Raw genomic sequence first — 23,324 nt, forward strand, 5'->3', positions numbered from 1 at the left:
GACTCTAAGCCAAAATAAATCCTTCTCTCCCATGAGCTGGTTTTGGTTGAGTTTTTGTCCCAGCCACATCAAGGTAACTGCAGCACTTGTTATGTGATTGGTGGTGGAAGAATTGATGGCAGTCAACCGTTTGAACATGTTGAACACTTTGGTTCAAAAGGTCATTAAATGTGAAGAGTAGCTGTTCAAGGCAGGCTCCTGACAATCTTCACGTCACAGATAGGTGAACAGAAGCTAAGGGAGTGGGTCACTATTCAGCCAGAACACCCTGGTGGATTTTGAATGCTGGCCCACCACGAAATTCTTAACTGCTATGCTTACCCGAGTCCCACCAAGCCTTCAGAGGAGGGTGTTCAGATTCCAAAATAAATGTGGTTGTCCAGGCGTTTGACTCACTCAGCCTCACATTGATTCAATCAATATAGGGAGATTGCACACGGTGGAGAATGAAGGGAACCCAGAGAATCCAAATTATAACACAAAGTGGCTTGAAAGAGCTAAGTATATTACTTGGAGCCAAATGGCTTGGCAGATATAGCCATGCTCAGGGATTTGTGGTGACAGGGACAGTCTTTTTTCCACCCCACTTTGAGCTGCCTTTATAAAACTTTATCTTTTATGTCCAAAGATCAAGTTTTAAAAAAAGATCACATTTAATGAGAGCTAGGGGAAATAAACTGGTGGCAATTAAAGAGTAAAAATAACCTCTCTGTGGTTGCAGACCACAGGGTTTCCTAATTTTAAGAGGCGCAGGCAAATCACTTAAACAAGGTTTTGGGTCTGTGTTCCTCTCATGTTTCCTCCCACACCCACGCTGGTTAAAGTTATAGACAGCCATGGCCTCTGTGCCCATGGAATTGTATGGCAAATGGAAGAGCAGCAAGCCAAACTCATAAACTCACAGACGCAATCTTGTCACAGGAAGTCAAACCCAAGACTCCTCTGCAGCTGGGTTCTGGATTTGTAAGGGAATTAACATAGACAAGATAGAATCGCTATTCTTTTTTGTTTCTTGCCCGCTCTACCCACCTGTTTCCTTGCATGTGAGCTAGTTAGGCAACCAGCTATATTAACTTTTCTTTGTCTTTAAATTGATAACTTTATTGTATGAACATATTGCACAATGGTCTGATTCCTATCAGGTATACTCTTAGGATCCCTTTCTCCCACCCCTCTTCTGCTGGGGCTGTCCTCAGTAAGGTTATCAGTAACCACCATAAATGTACCCGTCTATCTCTGTAGTGGGCACAATGCTTCAGAATTCTCTTTCCCAGCTTGTGGCTCTTACAGTCTTTCTGCCCCTTCTTCCACTATGGTCCCTGAGCCTGGGTGTGTTATAAGTCTCCTTCAGTGTTGATTTGCTGCTGTGATGAGTTTTGAGTCTCCTCAGAGTCCACCTCCTTCTCCCTGGAGGAGGTTCTCAGGCTAGTGGTGAGAACATCACCCATATTTTAGAATCCCTAATTGCTTTTGTTGGTTCATTTGTTTTTGTGAGGTAGAGCCTCACTCTCGCCCAGGCTTATCTAGAATGAACTATGTAGTCTCAGGGTGGCCTTGAACTCATGGTGATCCTCCTACCTCTGCCTCCCAAGTGCTGGGATTATAGGCCTGCACCACCACACCCGGTTTGAATCCCTAATCTTAACGAGAGCCCTTCCTTTCTCCAGCCACAAGCCCTACTTCCACGGTCCTCTAACTCTGGAAATGAAGTCTTATAGTCAGTCCACATCCAGAAACTCCTTACTCAGCTCCTTATTCTCCATTTGCAGACTGATCTGAGCTAGAACATGAGACAGATATGAACACTTCCTCAGATCTGGAGTAACTTAGCTGCTTCAAACACACGAAAGTGGCCCTACTCTTTGAGTCAGGCTGACAACTGGAAAATCCCCTATCAGCTTTCCAGTACCCCAGGAGACAAACATAAACACTTAAGACTGCCCACAGAAGACAATCCTGAAATACTTCCTAGAATTTCCCAACTCAGGACAAGGTCAAAGATGGAAGAAAGTGGGAATGTTTACTCCATGCTTTTTGTTTAAATTTTTTTCTTTCTTTTTGCTTCAAGGAGATATGACACATTCTTTCCAAAGTTGTCTGCCTTTGGTCTACAGGCCCAACACCCTGCCTCATAACGCTGGACTTACCGGTAAAAGGTAGCGTAGTCAACTGCAGAGTGGCAGAGCTGAAACTCCCATGACTTGAGCTTCTGGCACTCACGGTGGGCTCGGAGTTTGACCTTCACTGTTCCTTGGCACAGCTCAGGCACCGGCTTTCTCTGGGGTCTGTTGCAGAACTCGTTGGACTCAACCCTCCAGGATTCAGCAAAGTCATCCACGTCAAACTTGAAATTTCCATCTCCGCCAATTAAGTCATCTCGTTTATGTCCATTGTAGTTGCCACAAAGGCCACACAGCTTGCCCTTGAGATGAGGGGCGGCCATAACCTCTACAAAACTGTCTCCATCCCAGGAAATTTCCAGACCTAGAGGAGAAGGAGAATAGGAGATCAAATACTCCTGAATCCTTCAGTAATTTCCAAATGTACACATTCTTACATGGGCCATATGACCACCATCCTCCAACACACAAACTGAAGCTCTGTCCGAGTTCTTAATTACCTTTTAATATCACTACATTAACTACTATATAAATTAGATAAATCATTTAGTTTGCCTTTGTAATTTCTCCTCTGCTCCTGGTTTGACCACTATCTATAACTTCTCTTTGACTACACTCTAGGGCTTATTAATTTTGCTTTTTCCTGAAATAGTTGTGCTAGCCCAAATTGTGCTTTCATTTAGGTAATGATGGCTATGATATTGAAGTGGAAAGAAATAAACATGTTAGCTCTTTAATGTCATTTAAAAATTTTAAATATACTTTCTAAACATTCCTGAATTCGTTTTTTGTAACAGGTCTTATATGGCCCAAGCTTGCCTCAAACTCACTATATAGCCAAAGATGACCTTGAACTCCTGATCCTCTTGCCCTCCTTGTGTATACTGGGGTTACAGATGAGCATTTCTGCCCTGAAATTTCCCCTTACTCATCCTCACTATCTGTGGAAAACCAAGAGGAAGTCTCTATGAAAAGAAACCTCTGCTCCCTTCTGATTCTTTCTCACCCTCTTGGGTTCCTATCAAACTGATTTTTTAAACCTTTTTTTTCTTCGCCCTCCCTTTTTCTTTTTCTTTGCCTGTTTAGAAAGAGGAAATTGACTTTTTTGCTCTTTTAATCTAAAAGGTTTTTCTTCATTCTTGAAATGTTCAATGAACTGATAAGCAAACCTTAAGAAGTTGGGGGGGGGGGCGGTTGTGGTAGGATAATGGATCCTGGAGAATGGTGGGAGGGAAGTGTGTGAGTTTCCTGGAAGAAAGAGATAAGAGGCAAAAGCCTCAGAGTGACAGAAGTAAGATCCAGAAGATGCCCTGGGGGAGAGATTCAGAGGCTAGTAACCCCTACATCTGAACAGGGCTTAGGCCAGCAACCCCTACATCTGAACAGGGCATAGGCTAGGAACTTGTACGTCTAATTAGGACTTGAGGGAAAAGAAAGCTGGCCAAATAGCTCTCCTATGAGAAAGCCACGCAGCTGCCACAGGTCAGACTTACTTCAGGAAGAGCTACTGGTCAAATAAAACAGTAGGCTAAAAGTGGGTTTCTTGAGAAACAAACAGAACATCCCACAAGGAAACCACTGTGCAGTAAGTGGAGGGAACAGAGCATTTTTAGTCCCAGGGAAATGGATGAGAAGAGTTCTTGGTTGGGAGAAGAGGTTGGAGTCAGGAAAGCAATGAAATGGAGTTGGAACAAGAAGAAAGCAAATAAGCCTCAGGAAAGTGTCTCTTGGTGCCCCATATAGCAAAGAAAAGATACTGACAGAACCAGCCGAGGGGAGAAAGGGCACTCTACTAGAAAACCCCGCCCCCTGTGACATGGTGTTGACAGTGACAATCGTGACTTTCATATAAAATTATTTCCACTTCTTCATGTCGCTCAATCTGACAGTGTCTGGCACACAGTATGTCCTCAGTGAGTGAGAACTACCTTTGCAATGGCGATACATTTAAACCAAATAAATTGTGAGTGTCATGGTAGTTAAGATGCTTAAACAACTGCTTTTGAAAGAAGCCAAACAAACTATAACATGTATTGTAATACACTCATAAAGGTACAAAGGAAAGCTCACCTCACAAGCCTGCAAGCAAAACAAGGGGAGAAAATCAATTCCATACACAGCCCAAGTTTTTGAGCACAATTCCAAAGATTTTTCCATGTTGCAAAATTTTCCAAACTACAAATCTCATTCTTAGGCAGCAGGTAAATATGGTTCTTCCAAGTCCTTAAGAAGTTGAAAATGTACACCCCAAAGAGCTTCAGTGTCATTACTGACCATGATAAAATCACTTTGAAGCTGTGGGTACTGAGTCACGGAACATGACATCAAGCAAGCAAACCACCGTGTTTGCCCTCTGTGCTGAGCTGGGGGTCCACACGAGTGTGGGGAGATGCACGCCTGCTGTGTTTTCAGTGAACTCTTCTCTAACCTCATGATCTCTCAGTTATAAAACACGACCCCACCCCCCAGTAAGAGAATAAATTGTAAATCCCTCTCCAGTCTTCATCCTTCTTTGTTATTATTATATTAAGATTCTTCACTGTCTAGTGCCAGAATTCATATTGTAGAGAAGTGACTTGTTCTATTCCAGATGTCTTTGCGTATTGCTCTGTCATTTACAGTTTTGTGCATGAATTCTTTTAGCCCCCTTAAGAGTAAAATCCATGCAATATAAATTACAGTCGTGAGAGTCACAAGACTAGTTGGTTGTAATTGAGGCAATGGCTCTTCTAAATGATATTTTAAATAAGCATCTTATGAGAGGAAAACTTTCTGGGAGAGACTGAAGAGCTGAGAATAGTACTTTCCGCAGCTGGGTTGAGTTTCCCGATTCTCTGCATGAGAAACTGGGTGGAAATAGCTAGCAAGGCGAGGGGAGAGCTGCAGTATATGTCCCATCTGGGATCGCCAGCAGAGCACGTCCCTTCCACTCTAGCAAGGGCCTTCACCACCCTCTCCTCACCAGAGAGCGCTCTACCAACTTGGTCACCTTTCACATGTGGGACCTGGCTCAAGATCACTTTCTGCATTTGTTTTTGTTGTCTCAGTGACTGTTCCTTTGTGTTGTGGGTGTTGTTATCTATTTTATATTGGTTTCTGGTTATTGATGTTCTCGCCATTGTCCACTTATTTAAAAGATAGAGGTGAGGCGGGCGTGGTGGTGCACGCCTTTCATCCCAGCACTCGGGAGGCAGAGATAGGAGGATCGTCATGAGTTCGAGGCCACCCTGAAACTACATAGTGAATTCCAGGTCAGCCTGAGCTAGAATGAGACCCTACCTCAAAAAAAAAAAAAAAAAATAAGATGAGGCCAAATCTGTAAATTTACCATAGTAACATAAAATGGTTGATTTTTTTTTTAAGTTCAGATTTCATATCTAAGGGATTCAGAAGTAGTAGGTTATACCATCTGAGTTCAACAAGTGTGCAGCTATACCAAAAGTAAAACTGAGAGCCATGTTCCCCATCTGTGGGTCCTTTCAGGTAGACCTGAGGGGGTGAACAGACAGCCCAGCAGACTGGAAACGCACTTTTAAATGCTTTGCTAAGAACTAAACATTCAGGGAGCAGGCTGCACATGGGGAACAATGCTGCTGGCACCCTACTAAAGGCAGTTGTTGGGAGATAAGTAGCTACAACCTGATTCCACCCTGAGTACCACCTCAGCTCTGCAGAGTCCATCATCAAGTGCCCAGGCAAGAAACCACGAAGTTGCAGGCCTGAGGTTAGCCGCTGTTTTGATCACATGAGCAAACAAACCCTATGGAAGGGTGCTCAAAGGAAGTGCTATGATATTTTTAAACAGACAATCAACAGATGATAAAAAGAAAATATCCTTAAAAAGTGGTTCAAACTGAGATGGCAAGACCAGAGTGGAAACACCACTGTATGGAAAACCAGTCATTTCATTCAAAGCCCAAGTGCAAAGTAAGTTCAGTGCCCAGAGGAGTGTAATTCTTCTCCAGGAAGCGGAACGCTGCGTGATGTGTGTGCCACAGAAAATGGTTCAGCTGGGTGTTAAGGGTGCTATAAAAATTACTTGCATCGCGGAAAGAGAGATGGAAAAATCAAAGAAATTCTAAGAGTGAGTTCAAGGTCCAGAATAGTAAAATTCACTAATCTAATTATGGTATTTATGGTCTATAATTATTTTCTTAGCAGCCCTGTCCTTTCGCTCATTTTTACAACGTAGAATCCTTACAAAGAACACACTTATTCCATAAGGTTTTGCCAGCTGTGCATGGAACAGTGACAGCCCTTCAATGCTGTTAGTAATCTTCAAGTACCGAGGGTTTCTTTGAGATCTGAGCTGTGGCTGACTAATAATTTCCATATCAGAAGAACCCATTGTGTTCTGCTGGCTTGCAAATGGGTAAGGTGCTTCTAATTACTTCTGTATAATAATAGGTCATCCTAGACATACTTTACAAGAAGCCAAAAAACACTGGTCTCTTTAAAAGAAAGGGCTGGGTCTCCATTTGCAAAGTGACATGTCTTTTGGAGAGAACAGGTATCTCATGTTTTCTGAGCAGAACTAAGACCCCCAGGTGAATGAGTAGTGCACTGTACACCTGAGAGGGGAAGAAGGAAAATTTTCCTTTTTACTGAATGGCTCGGTGCATTATTAGCATTGTCTCACTGAAACTTGGATGCCCTCAGTGGCTGAAAGCTTCCATGCTTCACTGTGGTTCCTTGTTTAGCTAAGCTGGCATGCCATAGGCTCAGACTGATTTATCAAGCCAGGACTCAGGATCCATGGGGGAGAGGTGGCGGAAAGAATGTAAAAGCCAAAGGAATGGCAGGACTGTTTATAATGCAATCTTCCAGATGCAAAATGGCCTGGATATCCATGACCTTGCAGTGCCTGGTACTGCCTACACAAGACCTTCATAATAGGAGGAAAACATGATGACATCAAAATAAAAGAGAGACTAATTGAGAGGGGAAGGGGATATGATAGAGGGTGGATTTGTGAAGGGGAAAGGGAGGGAATTATCATGGTTTATTGTCTATAACTATGAAAGTTGTTCATTATAAGAAGTTAAATTTGAGGAAGAAAAAAAAAAAACCCACAGATTTTTGGCTTGAACTGAAAACTACTACCAGGGTTCTGAAGCCACAGTCAGAAGTCTCTGTAGACCTCTGAGCATCTACCAGAGTTCTTCTTTAGAAGCGTATTACCCAAGGAAACAAACTCAGGTGATGCTTTTACATTGCTCAGATCTCATTAATGAGAAAGCAAAAAGCATACTTACTTCCTTAAAGTACCACCTTTAAAGAAACAGATGTACTAGGAGAATGGGCAGAGCAGGCGACACGGAGTGGTGTGCATGATCCAAATCGGAGTGCAAAGACTCGTGCATGACATCATTCGAGCGTGGGTGAACTACACTCATGCTCCGAGAATGATGATGCTGCTTCTAAAATGTGTCCCCCCCCCTCCCTGAAGTAACACCCAACAGACCATTACTTGACCTTGTGGGTCACTGGTAGCCAGGAACAGTTTAGCCTAGGGGATGATATGGAAATGCAGAGCTTAGTGGGCCTAAAGGCTATTGCAGAGAAAGGGCCTGAGCTACCAGTTCACATGGCCAAGGCCTAGTGTGGGGGGTTATACTTTCAAAGCCAGCCTCCTATGAGTCCTGTTGTGGAAAATCATACTTCTGGCCATCAACTTGGACAGCTGGCCACAAGTGGTTCCTGCTACCTCTACTCCCACTGGGACACCCACATGTGGTAGCCTCACTCTTCTTAGCAGAAGACGATCTAATGATATCAGGCTACCCTGCAGCAGGCATCTTCAAGAATGATCTCATCCACTATGGACATTTAGGTGGGCTCTTTGTTGTTTGCTTTTATTTTGAAGGTGCCAGGGATTGAACCTCGAGGTGTCGCACACGTTAGGCTAGCACTCTACCACTGAGCCATGCACCTACCCCTCTTCTTCATTTTTAATTGTTTCCACATTTCAAGACAGGGTCTCATTAAGTTGTGCAGACAGGCTTTGAACTCATGACCCTCCTGCCTCAGCCTCTCATGTAGTTGGGATCATAGGCCTCAGCATGAGGCTGGGATTGATGTTTCTCATGCATGTGGCTGACACTAAGCTGCTACTCATGAGCATCTCCCCACCTTGTTTTGACCAGATTCTACTAAGGAAACCTTCTTTCTCATAGATGTAAAACTGTACATGACTGGCTGGGCCAAGAGGACACTGACAATCACAAGCTAGACACAGGGTTGTAAAGTAGTAAGAATACTTGGAGAGAGGTCACTCACAGGGAACCACTGCTATTTTTGGAAGGAGGATGGAGAGGGGTCTGGGTAGCTGAAAGACTGAAAAGACTGGTGTGACTAGTGTCCGATTGCTCCACATGGTGCCAATGTTGATGGTTATTTTTGACCGCTTCCAGATGCGCCTTGTCTCCCAGATGGGGAGGAGACAAGGCCTGCAGTTGGACATTTCTCTGCCTCCAGGTTCCCTTCATGAAGGAGGATGAACGCTCCGACCAGGCGGTGCTGCTGATGGCGGTGAGGCAGAGTGAAGGGTAAGAGAGTAGCCACAGAAGCCCACCTGCACTGGTGGTCACTTTGAGGAGGTAGCCGTCCAGGTCGATGTGGAAGTGCGGCGTGTGGCAGGGCAGCGCGATGCGGGAGCCGTTCCAGCGCACGGTCAGGTGCTGCTGGAGGCTCACGGCGCTCTCGCCCAGCACCAGCTCCACCGACTTGGTCCACGAGAAAGAGCGGGTCCTGCGCGCATCGTTCTTCACCAGCACCTGGAAGGGCGAGGCGGGGGAGGAGCAGTCTTTTGTCAACACATACTGACATGTCCCCTGAAAGTTAAATGTCCGTCCGTCAAAAGTGTTGTAGTGGGGATCTCCGAATACCGTGCAAACGCCGGGCTCTGTGGGTGAGTGAGAGACAAAAGCAGAGTCACAACCAAGCCGAACGAAGTCTCCTCCAGTCACTGAAGGAATGTGTGAATCATCTTCACAACTACGGCAATTCTTGTCTCATCAAATGAAAAAGATGTATGGGAAAATCTAGCAATGTGATTCTGTTCTAGGACAACCTTAACAATCTTAAACACTAACCCATTCTAAAATTGTGAAGTGTGTTTTGGATGGTAGCACCATGCATGACACCTTTTTCCTCCATAGACTTTGCTCTGTTGTTAAGTGATCAGCACGTAGGTATTCATATATATAGACAATTACCCTACAAGACAGGTCTCTCAAGAACTGACAGAAACTGGACCAACCCCAAGTTGGCCTGGGGAAGCCTGAGTTTGCTTGGGGTTCGGCAGGAAGACTGGTCTGGGCTGAGTCCAGGGAAGTCAGGGTAGGGGAAAAGCATATGAGCAGGGCTGTTGGGACAGATATTTTTCAAGAGTCCCCAACTTTTGGGACAGAAGGTTTGGAAATAAGGAAGATTTTTCTGTGCGACAGCAAGATAGAAGAGGCCAAGAAAATTTCATGGCTATGAGGATGCCTGAGAATTATACACACTTGGGGACATTTGCATCATGAGCTGAAATCATTTTGAAGCCTTGACCCTACTTCCTGGCACTCCAAGGTCCCCATGCCAGGTCCCGTAGAAGGGGTGAACATGAGCATGAAGCTGTCTAAACGGACTCTCAGGGTTACAGAAGTCTGCCCGCTGAAGAGGGAAGAAAGTTATAGAGAATGCTTAGGGGACAAAAATGAACAGTGTATCCTCACATCATTTTTATCTTTCAACAGACACAGTCAAGTAAGCTGAGTCCAAGAAGTCCAGATGTCTGGTCACACTCTTCTGGAAAGCCTGGCCAAATAGTTGGGGAGAAGGAGGAAGAAATGCGTAAGAGACAATCCTAAGACTTGCCATGTTTGGATATGCCAAAGTCAAGGAATGAAGAAGAAAATGCCAGTTTCTTTTCTCTGTGGCACATTGTTTTATAGATTTGTAGTTAAATCATTAGATTTCTTTCTTTTTTCTTTTTTAGTTTTCAATGTATGTAAACAAATGCATACATATAGAGGAAAAAAGATCAGAAATGCATAAACCCAAATATTAAAAGTATCTTCATTTTTCCTTAGATAATGGAATGATGTATGATATTTCTTTTTATTTTTCTTGCTTATGTATAGTTGCATTAATATGCACTTTCAACAGCCATGCCTATGTATTCTTTTGGAATGAAAATACTGGCTTTAAAAAGATCTAAAAATCCTGTATGAATACATATTACTTTGATGTCATGTGCATAATAAGGTTGCTATCTCTGAAAATGCAGTTCCAGTGTTTTTACTGAATCAGATGTGCTTATTTTAGCATGAATAAACTTATCATAATGAAACGGCTTTTCTCTGGGAGCAGTGATTATTCTCAAAACATCTGTCAAAGAATATTAAGTAGAAACTATGTTCATATGCTATGGAGAAGAAAGCAAGAGAAAGGGCGGTTGACTCTAACCCTCTTCCCCAAACAACAAAACAAAAATAGACAAGCCCAAGGTAGAAAAAAAAGTTATCATTCATATTTCGGCTACCAAGAAATAATACTGTTTTAAATTGTTGGTGTGTGAATTTATTTTAACTGGGTTAAGGTAATCCTATACATGAAATTTTATTGCTTACTTTTCACTTATCATAGCTAAGATTTCCAAAGTCATTAAAATATGTTTTGCCTTCAAAACCCAGAAGGGAAATTTTAGCCTCAGCCCATTGCTTGTGCAGAGAGGAAAGTCTCCCAGCAGCTTAAGCTGCACCAACACATGGATCAGTACATTTCCAGAGCAGTATTCACACCATGAGGAGAACAGACCCAATGCACGTAAACATGCTTTGAAGCCCTTCTTAGAAATGCAGGGAAATGACCCTGTGGGACTCTGGGTCACAGAGCTGTGCAGGGCTCCAGTGACCTAAAGAAAAGTCACAGTCACTATGATGCCAAGCCTAAGGTAAGACACAGGAAAGGCTGGGACCAGAAATCCTGTTGAGACACAAGCCTGTGATACTTGCCAGTGAACAGTGATAAAACCTCCTGGCGAAAGCGGAACCTGAAGGTCTCCATGCAGGAACTCTGGTCTTGCACAAGGTGTCACTGAAAGCTACTGGGCCACCAAGAAGTTGAGATAAAACAAATGTTCTGCCACCAGGTGGCACCTGGATACTTATAAGATGTCACATCCTTGGCTTCTTAAATCCAGTGCTTCATCTAACATTGTGCAGTAGAGGTGGGACTGAGGGAGAAGGACCTCTTTTCACCAATTTTTAATCCAAAAATGATAACTTTTCTGCACATTAAAAACACAATTTTAAAACATTTCTGGCAAAGCTGCAGATACAAAATTAGCTCACAAAAATCAGTAGCCTTCTCATATACCAACAATAAACACATTGAGGAAGAAATCAGGGAAACAGACTTATTCACAATAGCCACAAACAAAAAAAACAAAAAATCAAACAACAACAAAAAACAAAACATGAAACATCTGGGAATAACCCTAACCAAGGAAGTGAATGACCTCCACAGTGAAAACCTTAAAACACTGAATAAGGAAATTGAGGAAGACACCAGAAGGTAAAAAGACATGCCACACTCATGGATTATAAGAATTAATAGGGTTAAAATAAAATAAATAAAAAGATCCTCCTTATTAAAGCAATTTACAGATTCAATGCAATCCCTATAAAATTCCAGTGCCATTCTTCATAGAGATAGAAAAAACTATCATAAAATTTATATGAAAGCACAAAAGACCCTGATAGCCAAAACAATCCCGAGCAAAAAACATTGCATTTCATTACAATAAGTAAAAGGTAAAATAAACAAATATGATTTAATAAAGAGAAAACCATTGGAACTGTATTTTCAGAGGCATCAATCTTATTAGGTACATAATCTTAAGTTAGGTATCCCCATACCTAATTTCAAGTTATAATATGATGACATACTTATAAAAACAACATGGTACTGGCACAAAAGTAGACACATAGACCAATGGAGAAGAGCATATAGGGATAATTCCAAGTAACTACAGCTACCTAACTTTTGACAAAGATGTCAAAAAATGCACACTGGAGAAAAGACAGCATTTCAATAAATGGTGCTATAAAGAAAATGGATATTTTCTTATAGAAGAATGAATCTAGATGACTTTCTCTCCCTCTTCACAAAACAGAAACAAAACAAAAAAAAAAAAAACTCCAAAATTAATCAAGGACCTCAATATAGGACTGGCAACAGCTAGAGGAAAAGAAAAAAGCAAGGAAAACACTGAAAGATATAAGCATAGGGAAGGAATTTGTGAACAGGGCTCTGGTTATTCAGAAAATAAGGCTAATAGTCAATAAATGGGACCTCATGAAACTGAAGGCTAATGCACAGCAAAGCAAACTGTCAACTTAGTAAAGAAACAACCTACAGAGTGGGAGAAATCTGACAGGATTAACATCTAGAATATGCAACGAACTCACAAAAGTAAGCATCAAGAAAAATGAAAAACCCAATCAAAAAGTGAGCTTTGGAACTTAACAGGGTTCTCAAAAGAAAAAAATTGTAAGCAGTTATGATTTTTTTAAAAATATTTAACCTCTTTAGCCATCAGGGGAATGCAAATTTAAAGTACTTGAAATTCCATATCATCCTAATCTGAATGGCTATCATCAAGAAAATAAATAACAACAAATGCTGGCAAGGGTGTAGGAAAAGGGGAACTCTTATTGACTGCTGGTGTGAGTGTAACCTAGAATATCCATGATGGAAATGGGATTGGAGATTCCTTGAGAAGCTAAAAATAGAAGCTCTGTATAACCCAGTTATAGCACTTCTGGGCTTATTCTACTCCAACAACTCTGTATCTTGTTCCAGAGATGCTAGCTCTACCACATTTACTGCCAGGCTATTCACAATAACAAGACAATGGAATTAACCTATATGTCTACTCACAAATGACTGGATAATGAAAATGAGGTACATATGCACAACAGAATCATATTCAATTAAAAAGTAAAATGAAATTGTACAGGAGAACAGAGGGAACTTCATCATTCCTCATGGAAATAGAAAAAATAATCTCAAATTTTATAAGGAAGAATAAAAGGCTTCGGATATACAAAAGTGTCCACAGCAAAAAGAATATTACAGCAGTATCACCATGCTTGATTTCAAGATATACTACAAATCTGTATAATACAAACAGTATGGTAATGGCACAAACACAGACATACGGCCCAATAGAATAGAACAGAAGGTCCAGGTATAAGTTCTAATAACTACAGCTACCTAATCTTTCCCAAAGAGGCCAATATGTACCCCTGAGAAAAGACAGCATTTCCAACAAATGGTGCTAGATAAACTGGATAATTAACCATACATGGAATCATGAATCTAGACTCTGTTTTCTCGCTCTACAAAATATAAACTCCAAATGAATCAAGGATCTCAATATAAAACCTGAAACACTAAAATGTCTAGAAGAAAATACTCCAAGAGGGCTGCAGAGATGGTCCAGTGGCTAAGGCACTTGCCTGCAATGCGTAAGGATCTGGGTTTGATTACCCAGCACCCATGTAAAGCCAGATGCACAAAGTGACACACGGACCTGGAGTTCATTTGCAGTGGACAGAGGCTCTGGCATGCCCAATCTCTCTCTTTCTCTCTCTCTCTCTCAAATAAATAAAAATAACAATTTAAAAAACACTTCAAGATATAGGTATAGGGAAAGACTTTCTACAAAAACACCCCAGCAGGAAAGGGAGTTAGACAAACACTAAACCAATGGGATCTCATGAAATTAAAATGATGTTGTACAGATAAGTAAACCATCAACAGAATTATTATTTTCTTTTAATTTTTTTATTTATTCATTTAAGAGCGACAGAGAAAGAGGCAGATAGAGACAGACAGAGAATGGGCGCACCAGGGCTTCCAGCCACTGCAAACGAACTCCAGACGCATGCACCTCCTTGTGCATCTGGCTAACATGGGTCCTGGGGAATCGAGCCTTGAACCGGGGTCCTTAGGCTTCACAGGCCAGTGCTTAACCACTAAGCCATCTCTCCAGCCCCATCAACAGAATTATTAAACAAACTATAGAATGGAAGGACATCTTTGCCAGCTATTCATCTGACATAGGTCTAATGTTTATAGACTATACAAAGGACTTAAAAAAAAAGAACTGAGCAATCAGGGCAACAGGGATTGCTCAGTGGTCAAGTGTTCTTGCTTGCAAAGTCTGCTGGCCTGGGTTTGACCTAGGTTCAAATCTTCAGTACCCACAAAGTGGTGCATACATCTGGAATGCATTAGAAATGGCAAGAGACCATGACATACCTTCTCTCTCTCTCTCTCTTTCTCTCTTTAGAAATTAATAAAATGAATTTTGTAAAGCAATCAACCCACTCATAGTCACCTTCACATTGCTAGACAATCATCTGACCAGAACTAGCTTACGGGAGGAAAGAGTTTGTTTCAGGCTTACAGAATCCAGGAGCACCATCAATGGCAGAAGAAGCTGGCTCCCTTCAGCATCCACAGCAGATAGAAACAGCTGGGAGCAGCAATAAGCACTGACAGCCAGAGTTCACACTGGCTTTTTATCCCCATTGATGAAGATATCACAGGCTTAGTCATAGGACATTGAACTCTCATGCTGGAACTGAAAGAGAAACTAGCTCCCTCCTTGCTAGCCTTCAGGGCTGGAAAGCTTTATGGGAGCCACTGGAGGACAATAGTAACCAACAACAAAAATAAGGAGGGGACCCTGTAGCCTACAAAATCAACCAACTGGACAAGAAGCACATACTTGTGCAATAGTGTCACACAGCCTCTGCAGATAACCGAGTGTTTTTTCATTGCACATGAAGTCTTGTCAGTGGGAGTGAACTCATATCTGGTACTGAAAACCAAGTCAGAACCCCCCACTGCACTCTGGAGAAGAAGAGTGGGCTTGCACACAGAAAAACTTCTCAAATGATTTTGTATAACCCTTTTAACTCAAGCTGTTCTCACTTGTGGTTGGAGAATCTGTTTTATTTTACAGATGGTAGAGCAAATGGCAGAGAACCAAGATCTACCAATAAGACATGAAGATAGACAACTGCCCACCATGAGACTTGTCACCTCTAGCACATCTACCAGGGCCCAGGAGAGATGCAGAGGAAGCAGTGACATGAACTCTGCTCTTACTGCTAGCCTGACAACGGCTCCAGGGTGATGGTGACAAAAATGATAATCAGTCAAAACCTATCAAAGCAAAAATCCAGAGGCCACAGAGAACTTAACACTAAATCAGACTGCCAACAGACCTGCCATGGCTCAGCGAACACTGTGGAAAAGAGGGTGGAAAGATTTTAAGAGCCACAGAGAGGGTAGGGATCCCCTGAGGCATGCTCCACACTTCCTTCATGACCCCACAGTGATTACAATAACCCTGCTAAGGAGGATTCCAGGGTAAGAGAGTGGGGTGAGGGGTAAAAAGAGTATGATACTATATATATATATATATATATATATATATATATATATATATACATATATATATATTTTTTTTTTTTTAAAGTAAAAAAAAATACCTCAAGCTATGGGGACATAAGTTCTCATTTAAACCACTCCAAAAACAGGCAAGGAACTGCCTGGGAACACTGAAAGGAATAAATACAAATGGCCAATTGACATCTAGAAAGATTTTAAGCATCCTTAGTCATCAGGGAAATGCAAACTAAACTTCTTCGAGATTCCATCTTGCTCTGGTAAAAATGGCTATCATGAAGAAAACAAAGGACAATAAATGGTGGCAAAGATGTGAGGGGAAAAAAAAATGAACCATCACCCAGCATTGGTGGGAGTGTAAACTTGTGCAACCACTATGGAGGTTCCTCAAAAATCTGAAAATGGATCTACCATTTGACCTGGCTCTACCTCTTCTGATCATATACCCTAAAGACTTTGCTCTTTTTAAAAATTATTTATTTATTTATTTCAGAGAAAGAGAGAAAGCGAAAGAAGCAGGTAGAGAGAGAATGGGTGCACCAGGGCCACTAACTACTGCAAACGAACTCCAGACACTTGTGCCAACTTGTGTATTTGGCTTATGTGGGTCCTGGGGAATGGAACCTGGGTCCTTAGGGTTCGCAAGCAAGCCCTTTAAAAACTAAGCCATCTCTCTAGCATTTTGGTTAATTCACTGAATAATTCATGAGTGTTCTTAGAACAAAAATATAAGGGAAAATATGAAAAGTGAAGAATATGGAAGATTGTATCTGGTGCCAAGAGCACTGATCGCAAATTCAAATCCATTCTCTCCAATACTCAGCTGGGCAGTAACTCCTCACCTTGCTTTGCAGGTCTAATTTCCTTACCTTAATCAAGACAACATGCCTCATAAAGTATAACACAGCTAAAGTGGGTACTGGGGAGTTGAACCTGGGTCCTTTGGCTTTGCAGGCCAATGCCTTAACCACTAAGCCCTCTCTCCAGCCCTCGGATGTTTTATTAAAGCTTGTAACTTGGGTCTCCAGCTACCTGGCTGGAGGAGGTGCCACTGAAGTCAGATCCGGAGGTCCAGCCCTGAGGTGTGTTAGGGGATGGACCTGACTTCCAACCCAAAGGTGTGCAGAGAGGTGTGAGCTCCGGTGTCCTGCTTGCTGCTTTCTTGTGCTGTTGGCTGACGGTGATTTTTCTCTCTCTGCTTGGATTAATGAATGGGAACCAGATTCATCCCCCATAGATAAGAATTTCCTCTGGACCTGTAAGCTGAAATAAATCCCGTTCCTCCCCAAAACAGTGTCTGGTTTGGATGTTCATCCCAGCAATGTGGAACTGTCTACAACAGTCTTCTAGTAGTGTCTGAATTTGAGATTAGATGTCCATTATAAACTACATTGTATGGTTTTTCTATTTAAGGTGTTTCCATTTTATCTTCCCAACTTCAAATTCCCAAACTCAAGATCTGTATTATTTTGTTAGTCATATCCTCCAGAGCACCTTCCAGAATGCTGCACACTTACATTTTAATATAAGCTTGTTATAGAAAATACACTTTTACTATCCCTACTATCTTTCTTCTAACCTAAAATCATGTCCTTCCTCTTCTACCAGAAATACTTATTTATAAATAAAAGAGCTGTGTACCTGAAGTACAGATGAGTTTCATATCAATAAATTAATCTGGTATCTAGAATTGAGGCTCTAAGGAGTCTGCAAACATTGAACACATTGCTCTGAAGACAGTTTTATTTTATTTTTTTATTTTTTTTATTTTTAAAATTTTTTATTTATTTATTTGAGAGCGACAGACACAGAGAGAAAGACAGATAGAGGGAGAGAGAGAGAATGGGCGCGCCAGGGCTTCTGAAGACAGTTTTAAGTTGGAAGTCTGGTCTTCCTTTGCCGTAGTGATTATAAAATCATGAGCAAATTCACTATATAGCCTAAGCTTGTTTACCTGTAGTAACTACCTTGCAGGCTCATTGAAAAGATGTCAAGAATAAAGTAGATGTTCATCTCGTAGTTATTATTAGCTTTCCATGATTAAGACTATGGCATATAAAGTGTAGATGGTTTTTTTGAAAATGCAGTGTGAGAGTTGAGTCCATTCACACATGACATATAAAATGTAGATTTGAGACCAGAATGGAGTGAGCCTTGTAGGCCATAAGAATGCCAATAAGTTACAGGCATGGGAAGGAAGCGGCTTGCATAAGAAGAACAGGAAAATGATCTGTCTAAGCAGGGAGCTGCTAGCTGCTACAGGGGATGTGAAATACTCATCTTGTCTAAGTAAATTAGCCTAAGATTTATTGCCTAGCCTGAGAAGTTTAAATATATTCCAAAGAACCAACATTTCTTAATGTGCCCTATGAAACATCAATCCTGCCTGTTATGCTGTCAAAATAAGTTAAAAAAAAAATTAGAAGCTCTGCAACACAAATTGATTAGGGTGGCTCTTTGTAGTTCACCCCCTCCTGAAAGCTCACTGTGGCTGCTGCCATAGGAAGGGTCGTGAGGATGTTGTAGTAAAGAGGCATATTTAAACACGCATGGCCAGAGTATCTTAATTATTTATTAGAGGACCTCATTTTGAAAATATTACTTAGGAGTATTCCTCAGCTCCAGAGATTTATAACACAGACCTTCAGAAACTCTACAGCAGTGAAGGAAGCTGGTTGTTATGAAGGCCAAGTTTGGGTTCTGACAGTAATGTGCAAAAAAGGGTTGAAGTGGAAGAGATGGGCATTCATTAGTGCAAGGTTATAGGATTGAGGTCCAGCAGTCATAGGAATGAAAAGGAACTTATTGATTAGAAAACCACAAAGAGACAATCAACTAAACTTGATTAGCAACAGTGGAGAAAAATCTCAGAAATATGAGAAGTAACATGAAGCCTACGTACATGTGCAGCTGGGACCATGTGGATGCCAGAAGTCCATGAATAAATAGGGGTTGGAAACAACCATGATCCCCTCCATCCAACTCCCAACCACATAATCTGATGAGTCGAAGGTAGGGACTGTTCATAAAATTCAAATGAGGTCCTTGCAAGGAGAATGTACTCCCGCGAAAGCTTAGAAGCTGAGATCTCCCAAGTCCACATCTTGTTAGGAAGTGGCCAAGATAAAGAACTTGAACATCCAGACAGCTCTGAACCCAGGATGAGACAGGAGCCACAGAAGGATCACTGTGGACATGGACTGTGCGTTTACAAAAGAAGAGAAGGCAAAAAGAAAGCAGACCCATAAACTAAGGAAAGTCACAAAGCACAGTGGAAGAAGGAGACAGTGGTTAGGGACGGAGAGCACGAGTGTCAGCTCACTCATATCAATGCGAAACACAGTTTAGACAGTGGGTTATTTCTTCATATTCCCACCAAAGGTGAAACAAATATAACCCAGGAGATCAAAGAGGTTCAAAAATGAGTAAACCCAACGCCCTTCAAGCAGAAGTGCAACAGAAGGAAGATGAAAAATCTCATATATATTTGGAGGCAAATCTAAAAATGAATAAAAATATAGTCAAGAGAGAACATAGTAGTGTGGGCCTCAGAGTTTCATGGATTAGGGCATTAGTTTGTCTCATTATTTTTTAAAAATATTTTACTTATATTTTATTGAGAGAGAGAGAGAGAGAGAGAGAGAGAGAGAATATGAATGGGTGCACCAGGGCCTCCAGCCACTACAAACAACTCCAGACATATGTACCACCTAGTGCATCTGGCTTTATGTGGGTACTGGGGAATGAACCCGGGTTGTTGGACTTTGCAGGCAAGTCCCTTAACTGCTGAGCCATCTCTCCAGCCAGACCTCATTCTTTTTAACTTCTCTGACCTTCCAATGTTTTACTTGTAAAATGGGGATAAGAATAACATGTACTTGGCAGAATCATTGTGATATTTAAGCAGCAGATTGCATGAATAACATTTATCCCAACACCTGCCCTACTCTAACACTGAGATTACATCAGAGCAGCAGTTACAAATTTTGTTGATCTTATTTTACTCTTAGGAGATAAGACCTCCAAAGGAGTATACCAGCCTTGACTTTGTATATCATGATGTGTGGTTGAATACACAGAGTTTTTCACAAAGTGTATTTTTTAGTAGCACGGTTTGAGGCTCTGAATTGTTCATTTGTTTTGTCAATTTGCCTTGTACTTCAGACATGCCCTAATGTATATACATATATACTGCTCTTACTGTTAGCCTGACAACCAGCTCCAGGGCAATGGTGACAGTCCTGGTGATCAAAGAAAACCTATCAAAGCAGAAATCCAGAGGCTACAGAGAACTCAACACCGAGTCATATGCCTACAGGCCTGCTATGGCTCAGGGAGCATTGCAGAAGAGGGGATGGAAAGACTGTAAGAGTCACAGAGGGGTAAGTATGCCCTGAGGCATGGATCCCAACAGTACTCTACAGGGGCTGCCCGAGGCCTTCATGCCCCACAGCGAATACCATCACCCCAGTGAGGAGGACTCCCCGGGAAATAGGAAAAGGGGTGAGGGAATAAAAGAGCATAATTTGTTATCATATGTAAAATAAAATTTTAAAATATATATTGTATACATATATTACGTTATAAATAGGTAGATGACAGATTGCAATGGAAGGGATGACTGGAAACCTTCTATAGACAAGACACAGACATTATACATTATAACACATATGGCATGAGACTTTTGAGTATTGTCCTGCCCCAGCTGGTGAATTCACTTTAAGTTTCAGGAGTGCCTCTCTCTTTCTTCATAAACAGTGTCCCCTGGTGCAATTCTTTGTCCTGGGACGCAAGAACTTGTAATCTTAGCAAGTACCCTCCAGACTCAGATCAACACTAACAACACCATGACAATGGTTAGATACACGGCAGATGACAAGTAAATATTAGCCACTGCTACTGCTGCTGCTATTGCTGTTACTGCTAACCAATGATGGTGCTGGTGACGCTGCTGACAGCACTGGAAATGTCGGGACACTGGCGTACTGAGCCTGGTCAAGTACTAACTGCTGCTGCTAGCGCCAGTGGGCCACCTCTTGTCATTTTCTACAGGATACTAGCATTCAATAAGTGGTATTGCCTAGTGTACCCAAAAAAATTGACTAAGGTGGTAAATCAAGATGATCCACCAGTTATTAGGGAATGACTTCAATCTCCTCTTGCACCAAATGACCAAAGACAACTTAGAGTAACAGCGAGTAGAATAGCACTGAAAATCAACAAACAAAACCTGATTTTGTTTTTTAAATCCTCCTTCCCATGCTTTTACATGCAAGCTGTCTCCACTCCAGCACATGTGGACTGATGTGTTCACTTCCCACTGCCCGCTGGCCAGCCTCACGAATAGCGTCAAAGTCAGCTCCACATGCTGGGGCAGAGATTTCAGTGGCCACTTAGCTTAACACATCCCTGGCAAGGCTAAAGTCAACACCATGAATTCTCACTCTACAAGCGTGTCAAGCTCTGGTTTCACATTCCCTTGCTTTCCCGAGTGAAGGATGGAGTATTGAGCCTGTGGGACCTGGAGTCACTTAGTCCCAGAGGCCAGAGACCTTGCTCAAACACAGAATGACTAATTTGCAGAGCCTCTATCGGTGGAGATTTCTCATAAAACAGGCTCCAAGGTCACTGTTTCGTCAAATCCCACCCCCCACTAGGAGATTAATGGAATTATTGGTCTAGTCCCTCTCCTACAGTCACCTTACTTAATTAGAGATACCAAAAGGCATCAAGCATGGGGGGAGGGGGGGGAGGGGAGACTTGACAAAACCAACTGGGGTAAATTCGGGGGCTAGCTCCAATTGCTGGAAGCAGGCACAGAGCCCATGCTGAGAGAGTCCATGTGCTTGTGCACAGCTGGAAGCTAACCCTTGGGAGGTGTAAAATCTCACCTGACAACTGTGAGCCTCCTCACAACCCGAGTTGCTGAAATTAAATATTTCCTGTGACTTGGGGGATATGAAGTTAAGGGTCTTTCCCCCCCCCCCAATTAAATGTACATCTGTGCTTACTCTACCCTACCAGCCTCAGAGTTATGCAATTGTGAACTTGACCATGTGTGGACTGCCTTTGAGTGCCTTTGGTCTTTTAGATGATTGGGAGTTTAAATTCTCTCATATAATCAATCTATCAGTCTCTTCCCCCCGCCCCCCCCCCCCCGTCTACACCCACAACCCCCACACCTCTCTTATCAGTGAAAACTTTGACACTGAAATATTACCTCCAGGTCTGAGAACAGATATGCTGCCAACCAGCAGAGAATTGATTTGATGCTGGTCTCCGTGTGGTGCTGAGGTCAAAATTCCACCTACTATTTGCCAAGGCACTAGAAAAACAGTGCTCCGCATAAAGTAAACAGTATATGACCAGCAGAGCGGTCCTCCCGAGCAGGGAGTCTTCTGGCATCTAACTGACGGTCACATGACAGTCGGTCGAGGCAAAGGGAACTTGCTTCATACCTTGGCAACAAAGAGCATTGACTGAAAGCTTTATAAAGTTTATTTAGTTCACTTCAGTGTTTTGTTTTAAGTAAATCATCTAAGTCAAATTCAGTTCCTTCTGTTAGAAAACGAGAAAGAGATGTCCCAAATTATTCCAAGGTAGCCATGCTTTTGATACTTTGTCCAGGTCTGATTTTTTTATTTTATTTTAGAGAGAGAGAGAGAGAGAAAGTTGGTATGCTAGGGCCTCTAGACACTGCAGCCAAACTCCAGATGCATGTGTCGCCTTCTGCACATGCATGGCCTTGTGCATGTGTCACCTTGTGCATCTGGCTTACATGGGATCTGGGGAGTTGAACACTGGTCCTTAGGCTTTGCAGGCAAGCACTGTAACCACTAAGCCATCTGTCTAGCCCCTCCAGGTCTGATTTTTAAGAGGAGCTTCTGTTTTAGGCCAGCTCTGATATAAAAAGTGCAATAGTTTTGTGCTCTGCTCCTGCTTCCTACTATGTAGTAATAAATCCTCATTATTAATGACTATTGCAAAGAGGGACCTATAAAACTGTTCTCCACATTTATTTTGTTTCCTCTTTGCTCTGGAAAAAGCTCCCAGACACTACCAACATGAAGACAAACACAGGCAGGAAGAAATTCTGTGGGACTGTAGAAACAGTTAAGGTAAGGCCACCACTGTTGGAAACAATGTAATATTCATTTAACTTCTACAGAAAATCAAAACATACCTTACAGAATTTGAGAATTTTTTAGTCAAATTTATGTATGTATGCTTGTAGTTTTCTTTCTAAAAAGACTGAAAGGAGCTTGCAGAAATAATAATAATAATAGTAATGGAATAATTCAAAATATATGAATTAACATATACAATGAAGTCAGAAATATGTTTATTATTTAAAAACTGCATACCATTAAATGTGGTCTGCAAGTTTATTTTTAGCTCCCTAGCAATGAAATCAAAGACAAGAATTTTTAAGCAATGAAGTTCTGTCTTTGTGTCTATTTGTAATGCTAGCGAATTAAAATACTAAAACATATTCAATTAAACCCGGTAGCTTCTGGTCTGTTTTTATACTAGCAGAAGAACAACTTCATTTTACTCTCCTGCTGCATTGAATCAGCAAGTACTGAAAGTAAGTTACTACTACTACTAGTCCAGTGGGTATTTATCTCTGCACTCATCCAGGCTGTTCTTGTTTGGAGTATCAGTGGTTCCCAGCCAGAGGGGATTTTTGCCACTGGTACATGCCTAGAGATACTACTGGTTCATATA

General features: G+C 41.8%; 1 protein-coding gene across 3 annotated transcripts in view; it reads right to left on the reverse strand.

Moving 5' to 3' along the window:
• Bmper (BMP binding endothelial regulator) overlaps positions 1 to 23,324 on the reverse strand; it is a 254,257-nt gene that overhangs the window by 75,265 nt on the left and 155,668 nt on the right. For 2 of the 3 annotated variants that reach the window (XM_045135609.1, XM_045135610.1), the window contains exons 12-13: positions 8,695 to 9,024; positions 2,148 to 2,484 (exon numbers count right to left, since the gene is read on the reverse strand). In XM_045135609.1, the coding sequence (XP_044991544.1) occupies positions 2,148 to 2,484; positions 8,695 to 9,024 (667 nt within the window). The remainder of the gene's footprint in view (positions 1 to 2,147; positions 2,485 to 8,694; positions 9,025 to 23,324) is intronic. The other variant, XM_045135611.1, reaches the window with a different exon arrangement.

The sequence above is a fragment of the Jaculus jaculus genome, chromosome 16 (assembly GCF_020740685.1).
Source record: "Jaculus jaculus isolate mJacJac1 chromosome 16, mJacJac1.mat.Y.cur, whole genome shotgun sequence".
NCBI classification, from domain to species: domain Eukaryota; kingdom Metazoa; phylum Chordata; class Mammalia; order Rodentia; family Dipodidae; genus Jaculus; species Jaculus jaculus.